This window comes from Drosophila pseudoobscura, chromosome 5, assembly GCF_009870125.1.
Source record: "Drosophila pseudoobscura strain MV-25-SWS-2005 chromosome 5, UCI_Dpse_MV25, whole genome shotgun sequence".
NCBI classification, from domain to species: Eukaryota; Metazoa; Arthropoda; class Insecta; order Diptera; family Drosophilidae; genus Drosophila; species Drosophila pseudoobscura.
In genome coordinates, this window is record NC_046682.1 from 1,574,667 (window position 1) to 1,598,274 (window position 23,608).

The 23,608-nt window shown below is 40.8% G+C and overlaps 1 protein-coding gene and 1 long non-coding RNA gene across 8 annotated transcripts in view; one reads left to right on the top strand and one right to left on the bottom strand.

Annotated features, from left to right (window-relative positions):
- The first annotated feature begins 1,310 nt into the window (after positions 1-1,310).
- Positions 1,311-5,196, top strand: LOC26533272 (uncharacterized). 3 transcript variants are annotated; one of them, XR_004469622.1, is made up of 3 exons: positions 1,311-2,225; positions 2,296-3,582; positions 3,764-5,196. It is a non-coding gene; the product is annotated as an uncharacterized lncRNA (long non-coding RNA). The 3 variants fall into 3 exon arrangements; XR_004469624.1 differs by having other exon boundaries at positions 1,314-2,225; positions 2,390-3,582; XR_004469623.1 differs by having other exon boundaries at positions 1,697-1,711; positions 1,802-3,582.
- A 201-nt stretch (positions 5,197-5,397) lies between these two features.
- Sox102F (transcription factor Sox102F) overlaps positions 5,398-23,608 on the bottom strand; it is a 43,028-nt gene continuing 24,817 nt past the window's right edge. For 3 of the 5 annotated variants that reach the window (XM_015188922.2, XM_015188923.2, XM_001352320.4), the window contains 2 exons: positions 7,989-8,906; positions 5,398-7,568 (listed from right to left, as the gene is read on the bottom strand). In XM_015188922.2, the coding sequence (XP_015044408.1) occupies positions 6,672-7,568; positions 7,989-8,906 (1,815 nt within the window). In that variant the 3' untranslated portion in view covers positions 5,398-6,671. Of the gene's footprint in view, positions 7,569-7,988; positions 8,907-9,442; positions 10,328-23,608 lie in introns of those variants that run through there. The other 2 variants (XM_015188926.2, XM_015188925.2) reach the window with 2 other exon arrangements.

Sequence of the window (23,608 nt, forward strand, 5' to 3'; positions counted from 1 at the left end):
GAAAGTGGATTTGGCGGAAGTGATTAAAGAATTAAATCTTACTCATCCCGAAGCGTTGATAGAACCATAGCCATACTCATTGTAGGCAATAGTCGGAGTTCTGGTATCTTTACGCTCGTAAATACAAATTGAGGGGACCCCAAATATAGTGTATTAGGCCCATTGGGAACACAACTCTAAAAAAAACGCACCAAAAACTCTACCTCTTGGGTTGTGTGGAATGAGTAAATACCAATTTCAAAATGAGTTTTGGGGTATATTAGATTTTTGGTAAAAGTGGATGTGTGTAACGTCCAGAAGGAATCGTTTCCGACCCCATAAAGTATATATATTCTTGATCAGCATCAATAGCCGAGTCGATTGAGCCATGTCTGTCTGTCCGTCCGTCCGTCTGTCCGTCCGTCCGTCCGTCTGTCCGTCCGTCCAAAAATTATTCAAAACTTTGCCCCGCCCACTTCCGCCCCCACAAAGGGCGAAAATCTGTGGCATCCACAATTTCGACGATACGAGAAAACTAAAAACGCAGAATCGTAGAAGATGACTATAACTTCTAGAGTGCAAAATCTGAACCAGATCGTATAATTATTACAGCCAGAATCACGAAAACAATTTCACTCTTTCTCGCTCTGTCTCACTCTAACACACAGGTTTCATTGTCGGTTTTGCCAATTGCAAAATATGAGTTCAAGGATCTGAGAACCCATAAGAGCTAGAGCAACCAAATTTGGTATCCACACTCCTGTGATATCGGACCTTGACCGTTTTGTGTCAAAATCGACACACCCCCTTCCGCCCCCGCAAAGGACGAAAATCTGGGGCATCCACAAATCTCAGAGACTATTAAGGCTAGAGTAACCAAATTTAGTATCCGCACTCCTGTTAGATCTCACTATAAAACGTATATCTCTAAATTTCGCGCTACCCCCTTCCGCCCCCACAAAAGAAGAAAATCTGTTGCATCCACAATATTGCAGATTCGAGAAAACTAAACTAACTAAAACGCACAATCATAGAGAATGACCATATATATCCGGTTGCGGAATCTGGATCAGATCGGATAATTTTTATGGCTAAAAGCAACAAATCAATTTGCAGTGGCTACGCAGCGCCCGACGTCACGCTCAGACTGATTTCCTGTCTCTCTCGCTCGCACTCTTTGTCGTGTTGTTTAATATTCGCGGAGTATGCCGGAGGAGAGCCATACTGACTAAGTATCGGGTATAAATGTAGAGTTGCGGTGTCCGCAGCAACTCACAACGTTCCCCCTCGTCTGTAAATTTATATAAAAAAAATTAACCTTTGAATACGTGTTTCTTGATTCATTAACAATGAAGCAAATATACAACAAAATTGGTGTTCGGTGGGTTACATTTAACGCTAATTAATTGACCAATTCATTTTGTTCAAGATTAACTACTTTTAAGTACTAGCATGGATTATATTTTGACAAAAAAAAGGTTTCGACAAAAAAAACCGTCGCAGTGTTGTGACGTCAATATTGCTGGTATTTGCGGACGTATTTTTATCAAATATTTCGTGAATATTATATAAATATACTGTTTTATCTTAGCTGTTTTCTACATGACTGGCTTGTTTTCCTGCTATATGATTACTTTGATTGTTTTTGCCTCAATTTTCGTCTCGTACATCGATACGAAATCCTACTTAGCCCACTTAAGCCCCCTTTATTTAAACAGTTCAACGACTTGAGGTAAATGGCGGCAAATATTACTGATTGTGTAAAATTAATCTCATTTTCAAAATATATTATAAATCCTTCAACGTCTTCAAAATATACCAGCAACTGCGCTATCCAACACTAAGTACAAAAACAATTATTCTTTGCCGTGATAAGTATGTACTGGAAATATTCAGAAACATAATTAGTTTATGTTGAGGAACGTATAACAAGTCCATCGCTAAGCGAAGAACCATCGCCAAAAGAGAACAAGAAGAGAATGGAAGAGACGAAAATTTGTATAAACACATATGTATTCTTACCGCCGCTGCGACGGAATTTTTCATTACCAAATAGACATTGAACTGTACGAGAACAAAATAAATACAGTCCACTAAAATCAAATCCGTCGAGCATATTATTCGCGAACAGTTTACATAAAAAACAAAATTTTTAAGCAAGAGAAGTCCTATCGCTCCTTGGGCAGATCTTGAATATATTTCTGCGCGATACATTGAGAAGCTTTTAACGCACCTAAAGGCTAAGGGTGAGGGCGAGAGCGTGTTTCTTTATGTACTATCCACTAATCAAAGATCTAATTGTGCCTGCCACCACAGAGAATGTGTACATATGTGCTCTCCAGCTACTTGTCGTCCAACGAGTCTCTATAACTGGCTCCGTTCTAAACCATCTCCTGCAATTATCTTGCAGAACCATCAGATTCCTGCAGTCGGAAGACTGTCCGTCAATCAAACTCGGAGGAATACGGCTGATGAAGTCCGTGGCTTGCTTCAGTATGGGTCTGGCATTCATGAGAATCGAATAACGATCACACTCACACATTCACATCAATGTGGATGACAATGAGCTGTTGCCCAAGATCTCGGCCAAATTGGATCTGCTTTCGTACGTTCTGCAACAGACGCATGTGCACGGCTTTGTGAAAATGGCCGAACTGCATCATATACTTTGGAAGAAGCTGGCGATCGTGCCCCCAAGGAGATCATCATCCAGCAGGAACGCGTGACGTTTTATAATCAGTTAATCCTCTTCCATATGCTGCCGCTACTGTTCGCCATTAAATATGCCCACAGGCAGGCGGACGAGGCTTCTCGCACTGAACTGTTCGACGCTTACGTTCTGAAATTAATGGAAATGTCGTGTGAGCAGATATTGGCAGATGGTCTGTTCACGCCAGAGTTAGCCAACAAGTGGACCAGGCGTAAAAGCTCGTGCAGCTGGCTATGGAGCATTTCCCATCGCCGAACATGGCGTTGCTGGTAGTCAATCTGCAGGGCTCTGCCTTGGTTTGCCTGGGTCCCACTATTGTCAAGCGCATGCATGATACCAATGCATTTCGGCCAATGAAAATAGTCAAAAATGAAATGAGAAAATTATTGGACGAAAAATCGTCATCGACCTGCACCCTAACAATAGAACGGAGCTGCGAACGTTTTCCGGAAATATACCAAATAGTATGGTATATATATTTACTTTACGGAAAAATACTATAAAATATTACCGCGGCCACACTATCCTAAACTCTTCCCGAAAAACAATGAAAAGAAATGTGTTACACTTGGCTTGTTTCCCAGAGGGCAACGCCGGCTAGCTGTGTGAATAGGGTTTGGGGGTTTTTACGTGGTGCATGAGACCAAATGTGTGGCACGCACTGGAAGGCGATGCAACGAACGTGCGATGTGGCTAGGATCGCCCTGCCAGCTAAATCGTCGTCCGCCCCCATCACATGTCTCGCGCTTCTTGGTTCACACACGCGCAACTGGCACAAACTCACTCAGGTTCACGTTGGACAGTCTTCTTCTCTGCAGTCGACTTTCTCGAACTCCAGTGTTCCTCTCCAGAAACCTTCTGGCCCGGTTCTGGTGGCTATATCCCTTCCGGCTGTGAGTAAAATTTCTTGCATTATTTGCTCGCCTGCCTTTTTCTTGTATTCACTTCAAAATTTCTGTTTTAATCGCTCTACGATTTCCACAATCCACTCCACGTTTTCTAATATTTTCACTCCTATTTATCCCCTTTTCCCTTACTAATACATATAACTAATCCTATTCTTTATATCCCCAGTAACGGCAGTAAATGAAAATATTTGCATCTACTAGAGCTGGTCGACACCAACGGAAATTTTTAGGGACCCTCGCAAATCAGCAGTATAATCTATACGATATTAATATATATGTATAAGTACGAGTATATACAAGTTATTTTAGGGTGGCTTATATTTTCTTGTTTTAATATTCATTGGTTGTTTTAGTTATATTTTATATAGTTATATATATATATATATATATATGTTTTTTTTTTGTTAGCCCGTGCTTGATTTATATTAACATTTGCGGTGTGTATGAAGTCAAAAATGTATTTGTAGAATTCGATAGGTTCGTTCTTAAAGAATCGGTAGATATCGGTATCGCGACATTTGAAAATCAGATGTGAAGAATTTTCTCTTCATAAGTTACTTTCATTCTAGCCAGCGAAACTTGACTATTCCAAGACCACTTAGAACCCAATTGATTTGTATAAATCAATAAACCAATTTTATAAACGGCTAATACGAATGTTTGCGGAAGTGGCAAAGGTAATAGCCCTATGAATGGCTATTAGCTCAGCTGACAGTGACGATAACTTTTTACATGTCTTGCTTCATTATAAAGCACAGCCGATACAAATTTGACTTGAACTAATGCCCAGAAGAAAGCGTTTTCGACCTCATAAAGTATATATATATATATATATATATACATATATGTGTGTGTATATATATATTGTCGATCACCAGGGTGCCGAATCTATATAAGCTCAAATTATTAATATGGCGAGAAGGAACAAATCAGTTTGTAGTGGCTACACAACGCCGTCCACGCGCTTACTTTTTTTCTGTCTATCTCTCAAACACTCATCGAGTGTCAGGTATAAGTGGTGGTAGTAAGTGGTAAGTGGTAAGTGGTAGAGTCGCGGTCGCAGCTGCGACTCACAACGTTACCTCGTCTTGTTGTGAATCTGTAATTTTCTTATTTAATATAAGCAACTACATATTATATTCACTTATTGTTCTATAGTATATGAAAAAAGGTTCAAACACACTAGTCCAAATGGTGATGGCAGGAATTGGAGAGATCTGAGGTCGCTCCGCGGCCGGCGCGCATCACCACCCTGAATAACTCTTCTACATATATTTATGTACATATGTATTAGTTTATACACCTGTAGATATTAAATGTTTTTTCCTGTGGCATACATAATTTGAATATATGAGATACCGGAATGATTAATGTACAGAATTATCATACTTACTATAATGATGACTCGTTCTCTCTCTCTCTTCTTTGTTCAGTGTGGCGCACTCTGGCGGATTGAAAGAGGGAGAGAGAGAGAGCTCTAGGGTTCTGTGGTTCTGCAGTGGCAGAGAAGCAATAGAATTGTACGACAACTCTTCGTGTTGGTGATTCTGAAAATAACTACCTCCAAGCATATGTTCTCTGTCCTCTCAGTCTAGTTTTTCAGTCCAGTCAAGTAGAATACGGTTGCTATTTTACTTTCAAGTTATATGGACGTATATATGTATATATGTATGTACATGTACATCCACATGTTTTCTATATTCCCTGCTGTTTTTAGAAAATTATTATATATTTTTGGTACTGTCCAACTGAAATGTAAAATTTTATTGCACGTGTATGTAGAAACTAGATTTATGTGTATGCTTGTGTGTGTTTAATTATGTATGTATTTTATGTAGCCTACACCTAGACAAGGATAGCTTGTGCTCTTTGCTTATAGCCAAAAGAAAGCTAAGAGAGTAGTCCACTAACATATCATATTGCCATTAATTACATGTACATATATAGTGTCTAAATAATCGTTTAGCTTGTACTTGAGTGTACGTATATTATGAGCTGATTTTTTAACATTTCAATTTGTAGTTTAGGTATGAATTTTGGATCAGCAAAAGACATTTAAATGGCGATTATCTGGCTTGATGAGTTTATACAAATTATAGATTTACATTCTTGATTGGTTTTGACAATGCTATGAAAGGCAAATAATATTAGACAAATATAAATTTTTAATTGGTCTATTACTTAATGCGCTACTATTACTTTTGTTTTTGTGGGATGGGTATACAGGCTGATTGGTAGGATGCATGTCAGATTTTCATACACTGTAATATACATACATATATATATGTATTTCCGTATGTGCATGGTTTATTGATTAGTTTAAATTGAATCTTAGAAAATCAATAATATGCACAAAGAATGATGAACAATCTTACATAAAACCGTTCAGCTCGCCTAAGTACCGGTAAAAAATAGGAATACTTATGTGTGATTATGGCGTATATACTCGTACGTACGAGAATGTATATAGAGCATATGATCTTAACAACGTGAATGTTAACGTACAGATATGCGTATATGTATATTATGTTGAATGTGTCCCAATGCATAAGTGGGTTCTAATCGTCAATGCCCGAGTAACATCATTCATAATTTGTATATATTATGTACTATGTATGTATGCATTTATGTTATTCATATTTTACAAATATTAAACGTTACTAGCTATCTATTTATGTACGCGTGAATTGGGATATTTTTCTATAGCTACGGCATTGGTGCATGAATGGCACAAAAATTGCAACGTTCCCATGAATGCTCTGCTGGTCCCGGTTCGCCGACTCAGACGGAGCATCCTGCGAACAATTGATTCACATATTAGTTAATAATTATTTAAAATATACATATGTAATGGCACTTGAACTGAAACTTATATGACTATACAAGGACTATCCTAGAATTTTTTTCTATTTACAACCCCAAGGTGCGTTGCATTATCTTCTTTTCTCTTATTTTCATACATGGAGGCTTACGTTATATAGGCATATAGGGCAGGGCAAGAAGTCATACATATAACTAGATATTCTGTGGCTGGTTTGTATGGCATGCCTTGCTTAAGTCTGCTGATGGCTATCTTAGTCGTCTAATTCACGCTGGGATGAAATCTCCATTTCCTCTGATGAGAAGCCAGAGGGCGATAAGCTCTCTGCAGGATAATAGAAAGTGCCAGAAGTCGCACAGCCCAACGGTTGTGAAGGAGGAGTTCCACATTCATCCCCATGAGCTGCAGCCGCGGCGGCGGCTGCTACAGCCTGTGTCATGTCCTGCAAATGATAGACAGCTGCGGCAGCCGCAGCGTGCACATGAGGTGGACCATCCTGTCCATTTAAGCAGGAGTCAGCAGAGGCACTTCCCGGACCCGCAGTACTAGCTCCACCAGTGCGGCACCAGAGCTGCCTCATCTCTGCTCGGCGATTGCGCATCAATACTTTATACTCTGATATGCGCATCTTCTTTCCATCCACGATACACGTTCGTTTGGGACGCGGCCGGTAGCGGTAGTCTGGATGCTGCTCCATGTGGAGCTTTGAGAGACGCGATTGCTCTTCATAGTACGGCTGTTTGTCTGCATTCGACATAGCCTTCCAGCGGGCGCCCAAAATTTTCGAAATATTTGAATTATGCATGTCAGGGCAAGCTTTTAAAATCTTCCTACGCTCATCTTTTGCCCATACCATGAAAGCGTTCATGGGTCTTTTGATGTGTGGCTTGCTATGACTGTGACCATGGCCATGTCCGTGTCCATTACCATGTCTCTGCGGATGAGTTGATGACGGTGGCTGAGCACCTGGGCTAACTTGATTTTTGTTAAAACAGTCTGGGTCCAATGCTGCGGAGCGTTCTGAATTCGTGCCGCAACTGTTTGTGGAATCGCGACTGATCCGTGCCGCCCGTGATACGCCAACTCCAATACCAGAGGGGCATAATGTTGGACAATCACCCGTAACGCCAGCAGAATTCCATATTTGGCCCTTGAAATAAAAATACAAAGAAAATCTAAATAAATGTGTTGTATTGATTTTGGTACTCTTTAGTATTTCGCATTTCTACATGCACACATAGTTTTTCCGACTGATTCCTCTGCGCACAGCATAAGGTACATACATACGCGCCTAGACATCTGTATGGGGTGTGGTGGGCCGAAGTGATGGTTTTCTCTCAAAAGCGTTGTGTGAGGTGAGTGCTCAGTGTCCTGAGGTTTATCTTGCCAGATGTTGGCAACGAACAGAATAGAGCTTTTCAAACCTTTAAAATTACATACGTATACCATATACGTACAATATGAGACTCGATGCTGAATTCGCCGGCAGTTTTAAAGTTTAACTGGCAGACATAAGTCACAGCTCTTATGATTATAATTATAAGACAACCCTTAAAAAAATGTTACTTACACGAGTTTTTAAAAGTGGGGCTTCCATGTCTGTGTAATGATGTTGGACTGTATGATGCCAGCCTAATGGCGGACTGGATACGACAGGAGTAAGACTTTCACGTTGGTCTCTTGGGCAACAACTGGTTGGAGAAGAACCCGGCGATCCTTTCGGCTTGGTTAGATTTAGTGGAACCTCCATTTCGGAGTCTTGAACTGCTTCCGAAAGACTTGCTACGCTATGATCGGCCGGCGAGGATGGGAAGGTTAGGGAGCACTCTTCTGGGACACTTTGACTCTGGACTAAGGCTGTTCGACCGTGGGGTGACTCTGGTGGCGTGTGGCTGTAGGAAAGCATTGAATAGCTATGACACTCCTGAACGGGAGACTCTGGTCTTGACTTGCAGCTTCCTCTCAAAGCTCCAATCTCAAGCGTTGGTAGTGTACCGGAGCTATCCGTCGGCTTATTCACACTTGCCGATATTGCGAGAAGATTATTGTTGCTAGAACTGTGGTTATTATTATTGGAAGCGGCCACTGCTGCTGCCGCCAAAGCGGCCTGAATGTGTGCCGCCGCGACCGCAGCTGTCGGCCACATTGGTTGCATAGCCATTTTGTGTGCGCTCGTTGGTCCATGATGAGTATGACTGTGCTGTGACTGCGAACTCGCATGGCCAGGCATTAGTTGTATCAGCTGCTGTGCAGGTACTGGTGGACGCAGAAAAGCTGGAAGAAACGGTACCAAATTGCCGGGACTAACAGCAGTTGCTTGATGTTGATGATGGGGATTCGGCGCTGTAAAACGTCCTGCCCCGAACTGTGTATTCAGCTGATGATGCAGCTCCTGCAGGCTACTCTCTTGCTGCAGCCTCTGCACATTTTGGAGTTGCTGCTGCTGCTGAATACTTGCATCAATGTCAGTCATGCTATCGAACTGAGTCTGTAACGAAATGAAAGAACGAAATTTCTGAGAATCGAATGATCTATAATTTGACTTAAAAGCTAAGTGTTTATACTTTGACTTGTACTTGTTTAACATTCCAAATCGAAACGACAGAAAGGACTTTTTTAAGATAAAGAAAAATGAACTATATTGGCCAGACCAGTATTATTCAAGTATTTTAAAATTTTTCGGTCGTTGACAGTATTACGTGTTACGTGTTACGACAGTGTACAGTGTTAAGTGTTTGTGACTGTGATCAGCAATTTCAGAATTTTTCCACTGTTAGAATTTTCATCTTTCTTCCATTTCCTGGAAATAATAATATATTTTTTCTGTTTTGACGCTAGTTCTTTTGTCCGCAAAACTATCGAAAATGAAGCACTTTCTTCACTAAGAAGAGTTACATTTCATGTTAGCTCATTTAGCACTATACTGAAGTATAATTTTTTAAAGTCCTCAGGCTTTTAGCAAGCTCAGGCTCAGCAAGCACGTGTATCGTTTCGGATTTGTACTTAAAATGACAGGTGGCTCACCATTACTGCCATTACTGCACTGCAAGAAAGCTGAATGCCAATTCTGTCGGTGTGTATATGAAATGAGTGGGATGGCCAAAAAATGTTTTTTGCCTGATTGGCTGAGGCACTGCGTTGCGGAACAGACACCTTTTCTTGCCTTACACAATGACAAATCGCAACGAGACGCGTATCCGTGTGAGTATGTGAATTCCAACGAACAGGACTGATTGCTTGCTGGCATTTCCATGCGACCGTTATTGGCATGCACCAATATTCCACTTTCCTTTTACTGTTTCAAACGTCATTATATGTATGTATAAATTCTTTGCTGCTAATATGGATATTTTTATGGGATATTCAACGGACTTTTCTGAATTCAGAAACAAATTCTACACTATTTTGTTGTTTCCTTGTCCGCGGCGCCCGAAAGATTGAGGTAGAAGTACTTTTTTCTATTTTCCCGTTCAAACAGACGCCGACCGCTGTTGACGTCGCTGTCACTGTCGCATCGCTGGCTTTGGTTGGACCCGAAGCAGTACTGGCTCTCTTATTAGAAGAGCTTAAAATCTAACAATTGAATTGCTGCGAGAGCGGCTAAGAGCACAGTATAGCACCATCGGTTTGTTTTGTTCGTCTCTTCTCTTTAGCTTCTCTATATTGCGATTCGTTTGCTCTCTCCACTGCCGCGCAGCTTTTTGTCCTCTACTCTCCCACCCCTAGTCGCAAAGCACGACAGACAGAGCGGTTGGGTTGGCTGGGAATTGATGTGGATGTGGGCGTGTATTCAATTGTTCTGCACATACATATTGTGCACGAATTACAAGCATTGTCTTTCTCGCTCTTTCCATATCTTTCTCTCTTACACACTCGTAGTCTTTTTTCAGCTTCTATCCGTCCATTGGTAAGCATTTCTCTCTCTATCTCTCTCTCTATCTGTCTCTGGCGTATATATACATACATACATATATACATATAAATCTGTGTATATGTTATACATATATAAGTACATAGGTATGTATGTGTACTGATATATACATAAATGATGAAAAACAAAAACCTTTTTGTTTTTGCATGGCTCAAACAAAAATCGATAGCCAGACACAGGGCAACGCCAACGCCAACGCAAACGGAAAAGGGCACTGAATTGATTGTGCAACACAATAAGAATACGAAACGTAACGAACACGAAGCTGAGTATAAACTTGAAGCTCCTCCCCTTATCGTTCAGGGACGAAGCGAAGCCAGTAGTGGTGGGTGGTTAATGCACGGCCTGCTTGCCTTAGCCAATTGTCTCGTCAATTATTTGCCATTGTATGAGGTAACTGCTGTATTGCGTTTCGGTTGGCGGACGGTAACGACTGGCATACATATGTAAGTCCACATGTGTATATGCACATACAAATGTACATACAGATATGCACCTGTACGTATGTACAAATATAAGACATGTCGTCCTCTTGATTGTTTGTCCCTTCGTAGCAAATGTACATATGTACGTTCGTACAGTTACAGTTCATCTTTATGATTTCGATACATAAATACTATGTTCATGAGGGTACATATAGTACATACTTATAAATATGTACCTAGTCATAAGCACACGAATGTTTTTGAACAAAAGCGTCTTGAATAAAACCCACACCACAACCACCACCATGTACATATGTACATATGTATGTATGTATGTTCTACCATTATTTGAGCATTATTGGTTGCGAATGCGTAGACTGTAATATCTTTTTAATATATCGATATTATTTCTAATTAATATTCCTGGTCTATAGGTCCATATTTGATCTCGTGTTTTATCGTACATTAGGCGGCAGTTCAAAATCATGCGTGCGGTTGGTTCTAGAATTTTCGACTAGCTCGACTCACAGGAAAAGCAGTCTAGCAAAAAAATAAGTGGAGGATCGCCGATGCTACGATCCCAATGCAAAACTGGTGCGCATCGCTGTGTGCGGGTGCAGCTGCGGTTTCGGCAGTTCATGTGAGAGCTTAAGACTTTAAGACAAAGTGAGAATATTAATGAATGTGAAATGCAACTACTATTGCCGGAAATGCAAACGAAATGCATGGGGCTCTTCGATAGTTCGCGCCTTTCAATCGTCGCAATATCTAGAAAAGAAACAATTTTAGCTTGGATACCTGTGGACGACTGAGAAACTATTATGTTTCAGACTATCGTAATCGTCTAAAAAGAATAATGTGTAAGCCGTTTTGTTAATAAATTGTATAATAAACTTCCACCATTTAATGCTTTTAATCGCGAGCTGAGAAGTAGGATTATGTGCATACATACATATGTGATATGTACGTACAATGAATTGAAGGTTGAAGAAATCCATGACGAAATCCTTTCTTGCATGGACTCGTATGTACAAAAATAAAAACTTAAAAAGCTCGGGACACACTTGGGCTATTTTTGAATCGCATTAGTTTTAGATTTAATTATGAGCAAGACCCAGCTTGCAGGCTCAGACGTACTTAGATGTAGCATAGGAAGTAAGTCCGATACTCACAATGAGTATAGGGGTATTTTAGATTTGTGATGAGAATGGATGTGTGGATGGATATACATATGTATGTATATTCTTGATCAGTATCAATAGCCGAGTCGATAGAGCCATGTCTATCTATCTGTCTCTTCGGCTATCCGTCTGTCCGTCCGTCCTTATGTCTGTCCCTATGAGCGCCTCGATTTCAGAGACTATAAAAGCTAGAACGACATTTTGTATCCAGACTTCTGTAATATGTCACTGTTACAAGTTTAGCCCGTTCAGCCCCCACAAAGGACGAACATCTGTGGCATCCACAGATCTCAGAGACTATTAAAGCTAGACCAACCAAATTTGGTATCCACACCACAATTTTGAAGATTTTCATTTTCGGTCGCTACGCGGCGCCCGACGACACGTTCAGACTAATTTTCTGTCTTTCTCGCACACACTTTTTGTCGTTCAATGTACGTGCCGTCTGCCGGGGGGAGAGCCATACTGACTAAGTATCGGGTATAAATGTAGAGTGGCGGTCGCAGCAGAAACTCACAGCGTTCCCCCTCGTTTTTCATTCGTTAACAGCCATGGCCATGTTCGTCTATGTGTACTGTTTTGTTTCTAAAGATAATTCAATATAATGTTTGATACCGAAGCTTTATATCATATATAAAATGACCAATAATAAAACATAGTCTTCAATAATTCGTTAAACTCGGCAGCATCGGATACTTTATCTGTATTGGACCTCTATATCATATAGCTTCTATATGAAAGACAAGTCGAAACAAACCCAGTCTCCTACATGAAAATCGGAGACAGCAGTTTAAGTACTCCAGTGTACAGTCAGCCAACGAACCTTAAAAGATGACGGTTTTTCTATCTGCACTGGTTTTTGAAAGCTTAACTCTCCGAACAGTGCAGTTAAACTGTTAAGTTGAAACTGCAAACTTCCAAGTGTTAGCACCGTTTAGGAATCATTATTTGGCATGCGCAATATCCTACCAAGCAAAAGAGATATTTGTGTCTAGCGTTTTATTGGGCATTGCATTCGTATTGATTGAAGGCGTGTTTAACTTTTGACGAGCCACCGTAATCGAAAGTGACATAGACACTGTTTGTGTGTTTTTATTTGTATATCTTGTTATTTTGGTTATGTCATCAAAAGCGGAAAATAAGCAGTAGAAAATTACGCTGGCATAGTTAGCTGGGGTTCATTGGGTATGGTGCATGGGCATGGGAGGAAAAAGATCAAAGGACAATTTCCTGATTGTTTTATTCCGTTATTTTATTTGGTTTGCGTTCTGTTCTTTTCCGTTCCGATTCGTTGTGTTCTAGGTAGGATTTTTTTGTTCTTGTTGATTTTTGGACGTATGTATGTTGTCTTTGCTTATTTATCCTATTCGTTTACTTTGTCAGGCGCCGTCACTCAGTCCCAAACGCCCCCATCCAGCCTCCAGTTCCAACCTTGTTATATACCATCCACCACTCACCACCATGGGTCAGACTTATTTATTTGTTTGTTTTCATTATTAAATTGTACTTCATTTGTATATTCCGTTTTGTTTCATCTCGTTTGCTTGCGTTAGGGAAACCTACTCGTACACCTCTGAAATGGTACAGAGGAAAGGCGATACTGAAGAAGGGATCCCTGATCACGATCCCGACAGAGACTAGGATTTGCTGCCTTCAAAGCAGATTCTTAATTGATTAAGTGCTTATAGGTAATGATGATGATCCCGCTGGTGTTTGTAATTGCCGCCAGATGTGGCAGGTCCACGCTGAGATGCTCGTAAAGTGCGTGGTGGATGGTGGAGGGTTGTCGTTGTCTGTGTGGTAAGCGAGGCTAAAGAAAACATGAGTGAAAGGGCTTTTAGATAAACCTTCTGTTTCAATTAAAATTAAAAGTGCACGGGGCCCAGATCGCACTGACAAGATGTGCTCTCCAGCGCTCCAGCTCTCGAGCTCTCCTGCTTCCATCCCAGAATACGAGCATACCCAGGCGCACGGGCACAGGCACCTCATTAACGCAACGAAACGAATTCACACAATAGCGACCTTTCAAGTGATACTCACTTCTCAGCTCATCGAGAAAAGGTGTGGGTCGAGTCTGTTTTGTTGCAAATTCGTGTTCTCATAAACAATTGTTGCAACCCCACTGAAGTCTCTGTGGCGTCCGGAGCCCGAGCCCTGAGACCTAAGAGCAGCTCATGCCAAATTCACTGACAAGTGGGACGAGTTACTCGTATTTCGGTTTATCCGCAGAGCAACTGTAAATTTCCGCAGAATGCAATTTCTGCCGCCTTACGTCTGTCTTTGCACGAGTAACGACTCGAGAGAACAATAACTTTTTCACATTTTATTTACATACTGAGGAACCACAGGGAGAGTAAAATGACGAGCTGGGGACAAAGGCTTTTTTGCTAGCTCCACTAAACTAGAATTTAAATAATATAACAGATAAAAGTAACAGTTTACAGACTGCCAAAGGAAAATTGGTCTGCACCACTATCCAAATTCTAGCTCTGACGATCGACTCGGATTCCAATAATCATGAATCTGTATGGCTTATATGCGTTCCTCTCTGCGATGCGTTGTTTTTGAAGAAAAAACTATGCCCCCTCCAAGTGTACATTAATTTAGAATGAGCTTGTAGTAAACAAACCAAACAAAATGGCTGAATAACTGGGTTGCGTATCAGTCTATCAGTCCAACTCAAAGGATAAGGATATAAATCTAGAGGGCACGGCGCCTTCCTTTTGTTAATGTGCGATTACTACCGCAACCGCAACGCCACTTAAGCACTGAAGAATATTTAAGCGTCAAGTAAAGGGACTTCAGTCGAGGAAGAGGTATCTTTGTCGTTGTCGCAGGCCAGGCTCTTTTTTAAGACCGATGGTGCGCCAAGCAGCAATTCTCTATTTTTATTATTATTGTCACAGCGTCTGCCCAGCAGATAAATAAATAACGAATATAAAAGAAGCCAACACCTACACAAGCGTACTTGGCGAAAAGTATGAAGCAGCGGTGTGACATAAGGTTAAATGGACGATTACGATTACTCCAACTGAGGGACAGCTAAGCAGCTATTCTGGAACATTCTTTTATACACTATGTATAGTATTGTAGAGTTAGTTGTGTATATATATTGCATCAATATATTGGTGTGTTGACAGCAAAGTATAGCATGAAAATCTCAATAAACTACGCTTTAGACAGAAACCTTTCTAAGAATCAGCAAGGAACAAAAGCCTATGGACGATTGCGATTTGACTTCTGTCAGGTGAAAGGAGCCCTCATATGGTTTTTACTTTTCAATGCACAATTTCGTTGGTCTTTGTTACTATTTATGATAGATATAAGTTAGTTTAACCAGATAATTTGAAATTTCCCACAGAGCAGCTGTAATTTTGACATAGTTATGAATCGAAACATATCGAATAGCATATTCTAGCTTACGTATGTACATACATACCTATTTGTAGCTTATGACTTAAAATATTGACTTCAAAACTGTTGGCAGCAAAGAGAAGGGTCTATGACAGGTTAAAGCTTAAGGGCTGAGAGACTAGAGACAAATCTTATTCGGGTTCGAGAGTCTTCCCTTCGTGAGTTTCAAACATCTTGCTTAAATCGATATACCCTCTTCAAGGGTAAATGTACGCTTGTACACTCCAGATACCGGGTATAAACACGCTTCCGTAATTTCGCGTCTGTAGAGTGCTTCTTAGCGCCTAGACATCAAAGCGGGTTGATAGAAGCGTGGCGTGGGACCCAAACCATGGAGATGAGAACGCTTCGCCAAATTCATAATCAAGCGTAGAGCAGGACTTATCGACGTGTGTACGTAGTGCGCATCTTTACCATCCAACCACATGATGAATATGAACGAAAATGCTTGCACAATGTACATAACATAAGTATGAATTTGCAGAGATACGGGTGTGTCTATGAATATATAGCCATTGAGTGACTGCCGCATATTTGTTTATTAATCCTAAACGATTTTGTGCGCAATAAACATTTACATGTGTACAGGTACATAAATTATTTCTTACATATGAAAATAATATTCCCCATCAGTATATTCCGAAACCGTCAAATCAAAATCGGACTTATATGGCATTTACTGTTTAAATTTCATTGCATTGCGTCTGTTAGTATCAAGTTGTCAACATTGGGAAAAGAAAAGATTTCGTTCAGATTGCGATTGTGATTGAAATTGCGATTGCCATTAAAATTCATTGGCACGCTTCGTTTGTCGACTCCCAACTAGGCCAAATCCGATAAGGTTTAGGGAAACCGCAATGCCACAATACCGCAACCACCAGCTGAGACATTCAGACCTGTAGTTGTCAAATTCCAATTCCCAAACGGCCGCTACAGTCCCCGAAAGCTGTAACAAAAACCGTTAATATTACAACAATCCCTGTGGCATCAGAATCAGCATCAGCTTCGGTACAAGTACATGTACGAGTACGAATGAGAAGTAGGAGTAGACGCCAAATCCATCGAAAAGAGGCTGTGGGCTGCAAATTACACCGATGACACGCTGTGTCATCGCATCATTGACTTGCTCGAGTGACTACGACGTGGTGGTTGGCGGGTTGGGCTTGGGCTTGGGCGCAAGTTGTCAGTGAGCGAGGTGTAGGCAGTGGGATGGGGATGACTGCCGGAAAGTTCCGTGCTCTCTGACCAACTTTTTCCTCTCGTTTTATTAAATAATTTGGCATTGTAAAAAATGCGTTTCGTAGCCCTTTTGTTGTTGCTGTCAAAGCCTGAGCCTGTGGCTATCAATAACGTATTTGAAGGGCGAACAGAATTCTTCCAGATTTTTTGCGCTACTTGGGAAAAATCAATAGCCTTGAAAATATACCTACTGTAAAGCATCTGAGATTAGATCTACCGTAGAGATAGCACGAAAATGGATATTTAAACTCTTGGACCCATAGGAAACCAATTTCTATGAAATTAGGCACAACGGGTGGTTTCCTTGGACAGTTAGAAACTTTTTCTGAGCACAAAAATAAGTTTTTATCTCCATACTCCCATTTGGCATCAATTGTAATTAATCACCATCCTGTCCCGTCCCATTCCAATCCCCATCCCTACCATCCAAATCACGGTTCTGACGCAGTGTCCTCAAACGAAATAATATAATAAAATGTAATATAAAACTGATTACTCTGATTCTTATTATTCTTATTTTCATTCAGACCCAAAGTGCCGTGAAATTCAAATGAGTTCAACTCAATTATAATAATAAACTGCTCGTTTTATGTTGCTGCTGTTGCTTTCGCTGTCGCCATATTGTTGTTACTCTTGTTTTGTATGCCGTACTTTGAATCAAAGCTGGGTATATTCATTTTGTTAATAATTTGGTCCCCTATTAAAAATTAATCCTTAAACGCCAAACATCCGACAAGAGCTAAGAAACAGAATTAGTAACGCATTCATCACATTTTTCTATCCTTCCAGTAATAGAGAAATCATTATATATCTTTAAAAAGTCTCGCATCTGGAGTTTTATAAGTGGGAGTCTTCATCAAAATTACATCGCAGTTTAAAACAAAAAACGAGGGGGAACGTTGTGAGTTGCTGCGGACACCGCAACTCTACAGTTATACCCGATACTAAGTCAGTAGGCTCTCCTCCGGCAGACGCCGCTAAAATTAAACGACACGACAAAGAGTGCGTGCGAGAGAGACGGAAAATCAGACGCTGCGTAGCCAGTGCAAATTGATTTGTTCCCTTTGGCTATAAAAATTATCTGATCTGATCCACATTCAGCAATCTGATAGATATGATCATTATCTATTCTGCGTTTTTAGTTTTCTCGAATCTGCAATATTGTGGAAGCAACAGATTTTCGTCCTTTGTGGGGGCGGAAGGGGGTGGGGCAAAATTCTGAGATATATGTTTTATAGTGAGATCTAACAGAAGTGCGGATACTAAATTTGGTTACTCTAGCGTTAATAGTCTCTGAGATTTGTGGATGCCCCAGATTTTCGTACTTTGCGTGGGCGGAAGGGGGTGTGGCGAAATTTTGACACAAAACGGTCAAGGTCCGATATCAGAGGAGTGTGGATACCGAATTTGGTTGCTCTGGCTCTTATAGGTTCTGAGATCCTTGAACACATATTTTGCAATTGGCAAAACCGACCATGAAACCTGTGTGTTAGAGAGAGACAGAGCGAGAAAGAATGAAATTGTTTTTCTGATTCTGGCTATAATAATTATACGATCTGGTTGAGATTTTGCACTCTAGAAGATATAGTCATTTTCTACGATTCTGCGTTTTTAGTTTTATCGTATCTTTAAAAATGTGGATGCCACAGATTTTCGTCCTTTGTGGGGCGGAAGTGGGCGAGGCGAAGTTTTGAAATATTTTTGTAGCAGTGAAATATCACAGAAGTCTGGATCCAAAACATCGTTGCTCTAGCTCTTATAATCTTTGAGCACTAGGCGCTGAAGGGGACGGACAGACGGACAGACAGACAGGGCTCAATCGACTCGGCTATTGATGACTGAAGACACCCAAGATCGACTATTGCGCCGATCATTGAAGCTTCCCTGTACAGTTTCTTTACAGTGGAGAATGGAACTTTCAAAGTGAAACAAATATCTGTTTAGACGACGGAAAGTTATTGCAGTACAGGTCCCAGTGAAAGATATAGAACGAGGGGGAACGTTGTGAGTTGCTGCGGACACCGCAACTCTACGGTTATACCCGATACTAAGTCAGTATGGCTCTCCTCCGGCAGACGCCGCTAATATTAAACGACACGACAAAGAGTGCGTGCGAGAGAGACAGAAAATCAGTCTGAGCGTGACGTAACGCGCTGCGTAGCCACTGCAAATTGATTTGTTTCCTTTCGCTATAAAAATGATCTGATCTGATCCAGATTCAGCAATCTGATAGATATGGTCGCTATCTATGATTCTGCGTTTTTAGTTTTCTCGAATCTGCAATATTGTGGATGCAACAGATTTTCGTCCTTTGTGGGGGCGGAAGGGGGTGTGGCGAAATTTTGAGATATACGTTTTATAGTGAGATCTAACAGAAGTGCGGATACCAAATTTGGTTACTCTAGCCTTAATAGTCTCTGAGATTTGTGGATACCCCAGATTTTCGTCCTTTGCGAGGGCGGAAGGGGGTGTGGCGAAATTTGGACACGAAACGGTCAAGGTCCGATATCACAGGAGTGTGGATACCAAATTTGGTTGCTCTGGCTCTTATAGGTTCTGAGATCCTTGAACTCATATTTTTCAATTGGCAAAACCGACCATGAAACCTGAGTGTTAGAGAGAGACAGAGCGAGAAAGAATGAAATTGTTTTCTTGTTTCTGGCTATAATAATTATACGATCTGGTTAAGATTTTACAATCTAGAACATATAGTCATCCTCTACGATTCTGCGTTTTTGGTTTTATCGTATCTTTAAAAATGTGGATGCCACAGATTTTCGTCCTTTGTGGGGGCGAAAGTGGGCGGGGCGAAGTTTTGAAATATTCTTGTAGCAGTGACATATCACAGAAGCTTGGATTTAAAACATCGTTGCTCTAGCTCTTATAGTCTTTGAGCACTAGGCGCTGAAGGGGACGGACGGACAGACGGAGAGACAGACAGGGCTCAATCGACTCGGCTATTGATGCTGATCAAGAATATATATACTTTATGGTGTCGGAAACGATTCCTTCAGGATGTTACACACATCCATTTTCACTACAAATCTAATATACCCCAATACTCATTTTGAGTATCGGGTATAAATATCAAGATACAGAAGGACCTATTATGATCGGAATTGCTCTTTCTCTGCGTAGCCAAGTTTAACTCATTGACCTTATAACTCCCGCAATGTCATTTGGCCTTGCGGCTGTCCAATCACATTCATATTCACATCCACCTGTCTTTTATTATAAAACACAAACTCTATGAATTGGATTTAAAAAAGGCATGCGGATAAAAACTTGAACGCCAGTCTCTGATGGCTCTCGAATAACTGCACAGAAAAAGGGAAAACACTCTGGAGATGCTTGTACTCGCTGGCTCTGATCTACACGGTCCTAACCAGGCTGCTGCAGCACGTGCAGGTCATTGAATGACCAGGGTTGAGAAATATAAATAAATGATTTTAGCTTTGTTGGGGTGGAAAGGCGGCGTCGCGACGCTGCAGAGACTCTGCCACTCGACTTCTGGCTTTATTCTAATTACGATTACCCTCAAACAACCCTCAGCCCACGCCCACCCGCACGGCTTGTGTCAAGTGCAAAGGTCTTGTTCTTGGGCAGGCTAAGGTCGCGACATGTGACAGAAGAGCCTGTGAGGAGCAGTCACTTTTTCCCATGCCATGCCTAAACATCGAAATTTGTACCGGACCGCCCAGCGTGTTTAAGGTAATTGTTTTTTCTTTCTTTGCACGACAATTCGTAATTCTCCTCTGCCACTCTGCCACTCTTCCCTTAGCATCCTACTGCATCCTGCATCCTGCGTCGGCGTCAATTCAATTACAAGTTATTTCACGTTCAAACTGCGAGCGGTACACGCACGAACCATCCACATGTCGTTCGCATTTCGCCCCACTCTTGCTCAGGAAATTCAGAAATAGATTGGGGAAATTGAAATTCAAATTGAAAACATGATTTGTACAAATTATTATTATGGTTATATGTAGTAGCGACATCCTGAACACAAAACAACTCTACGGTTGCGGTGCGGAATGTAGTATTCCGGAGTGATCTTAGCTTATTTTCTATGCCTATGCGCATATTGCCAGTTCGGTTAGTTTGCCCGATAAACGCTTGTAAGCTTTTAAGCGTAAATCCGATTCTGGGTTGCAGTACAGTTCATAATGTATACAATGTTAGCTTTGCCTTTGTGACGTTTTGGTTGTCATATTTGTAGCTACAATATTAAAATATGTGTGTCCCATCTTTGGCGAGCCCATCATCCACAATAAGAATAAAGCGACGTATTTATAGTCGAAAACAATGGGGGCTCTAATGATGGGAAATCGCCAGACGGCTATACGCAATCTAGAAGGAGATGATTAAATCTGTGACAACAAAGGGAAAAATAGCATTCAAATTAGAAGCTCATTGTCGATGTTTTGTTGCCAAAGTAGCGCCAATGCGAATGTATTGAGCCAGGCGGCCAAGGCCCTTTGTTCCAGCCAGACAATGGGGTCACAAATGAAGAGCGGGGTTGCATCCACATAAGCTATCAGTGGTGCCACAGATCCAGGGCTTTCGGTTACGGCTACTATAGCAATGCATATGGCGTGTGACACGGTCTGTCAACACGTATGACCATGTTCATCCCCGCCAATGATATGGATAATAACGATCATCAATCGCCATCATCAATCTTCATCCATTACCACCAAGTACAACAATGATGTCTAATAATTCTAACACGGGACATGAACAGAAACTTTTCCCGGCAAAAGTAGATCCAGACAAATTTAGAAGGCATTGAGCAACGCACTCCCAGCCCCAGTCCCAACCCCATCCCTAACTCCCACTTCTTCGCTTCTATTGGGGAGGATTTTGTGAAGTGAAGCCTTCTGAAGGATTTCTAAGGACAAACGACTGATTAGTTTCACAAATTCAGGAATAAGTTTCCACAGGTCGAACAGTTCCCAATCAAATTTCACAGTTCTCACAGCTGAGAAACTTACTATTTCACAATTTTTTGTTTTCGTGTATTATGATTATGAGCAACTGTGTGCATTTCCGATCTCATGCATTAACATTGTCGACTTATAATTATGTTGTTGATCACCTTAGACAGTCGATTCGATGTACTTTAAATATGTAGCTGTAGGCATTTTCATCTGACCGTTTCTTTTCTATCTTTAAATGCCATTTCTGAAAACCTGCTGGCTGCTCGCCTTCTGTTACAAAACCAATGTATGTACTGCTGCTGCACTGCTGACAGAATGGTAGTACCGAGGTATATAGTATAAATAAAATCAATTAAACCCGTTTAGTTCACTTTTTAGTTTGAAAACATGATTTGTACAAATTATTATTATGGTATTATTATTATTACGATTCAACCTAACATAATCAAGTGCTTAAATCTACATATGTGTCAGATGTACTGCGAACGTGATGGAACTATAATTCGATTCTGATTAGATTTCTGAGATGCTAGCATCACCATCACCCCATATGTAAGAATACGAATTAAGTAGATCAAAGTTCCATGTAAACATCAATTTCAGAAAAGTTGACTGTCCATCGGCTGCGAAGTAAACATTTCTCAACTTTTATTGTGTCACGAATGAACACGAGTTCACCTTTAAATCCACTGACGACTTTGACTTTGGTTTCCATGTGGCTCCCTGGCCATAGAATATGCCACTATAAATTTTCTTCATGTCTAAATATAACATTTATGATTTCCACCCTAGAAATCATTTATACACTTTTTGACAAAATATCCCACCATTATGATGGGATAGTATAGGAAATGAAAAGTATAACAGAAACGAATTCATAAGGTAATGTGTTGTCTAAAATACGCACGGGTCCATAATTACGTACATACTATATGTAAGTATGTATGTACATCCAAAAATGTGATATGTGGGTAAATTTGTATAGTGTTTATATTATCGATCTATTAAATGGACAGCAAGTTCATAGGTTAGTGGAAGGGGAATTTCGATTCTACTTCAATTTTCTTAAACCGATGTATCGAAATACTTTAGGTGCGTAAGTAAATGTAAGAGGGCCGAATTCGGTCCAGGCAAGCTAGAAGTTTAAAGTGGGAGCTATTTGCAATGTAATTTACGAGTATAGTACATACATATGTATATAGGAGCCAATGGCATGCACTCACATTGTTCAGGCTGTTTGCGAACACACTCACACGCACTTAACCACAGATTTATTTGCCATTTTAGGAGTCATTAAGTACGCAAAGGTAAAGGACATCTACACCACCCCCAACTCGCCTTTGCCTCCCCTTGCTCACGCAGCGCATGAGGAAGGCCTTGAAAGCCTGCGGCTCTAGTCCGGAAGCGGCTTTTGAGTGAGTTCGGTGGCTAATTATCCGCCTATGGATGACCAAAGCTAAAGCCCATGACCACTTCGTTTGCTACACACCCTTATCGTAACACTAATCCTTGCTCTGTATTTTGTCATGTCATAAAAACTTTGCCTATATTAAGAACATGCTCATGCTTCATGGTAAGACGTCTGTAGAACCGTATCCTTATAGAATCATTATCCCGAGGCCTTAAAAACCATTTGCTAATAATTGCAATCATGTTGGGCAGGCCGTTGGGTCATCGAACGTGCTATTGCTCCATCTAAGGAGCAACACGAGCGGTAGCAGCAGAAGTTAATTTAGCCATTCGACACCGACACCCTTAAGCAGCTTGGCTGAGTTACAATATCCTCTTTACAGATGTGCATCGTTATGTTGCAATAGTACAAATCTAAATATACGTTCTACAATTCAAATGAATATCCCAAGTCTAATAAAAATCTGGTCCCCCAAGTAAAATCTAATTATACCCGATACTCAAAATGAGTATAAAGGTATATTAGATTTGTGGTGAAAATGGATGATTCCAAAAGGAATCGTTTTCGACCCCATAAAGTATATATATTCTTGATCAGCATCAATAGCCGAGTTCATTTAGCACTGTCTGTCTGTCCGTCCCTATTAGTG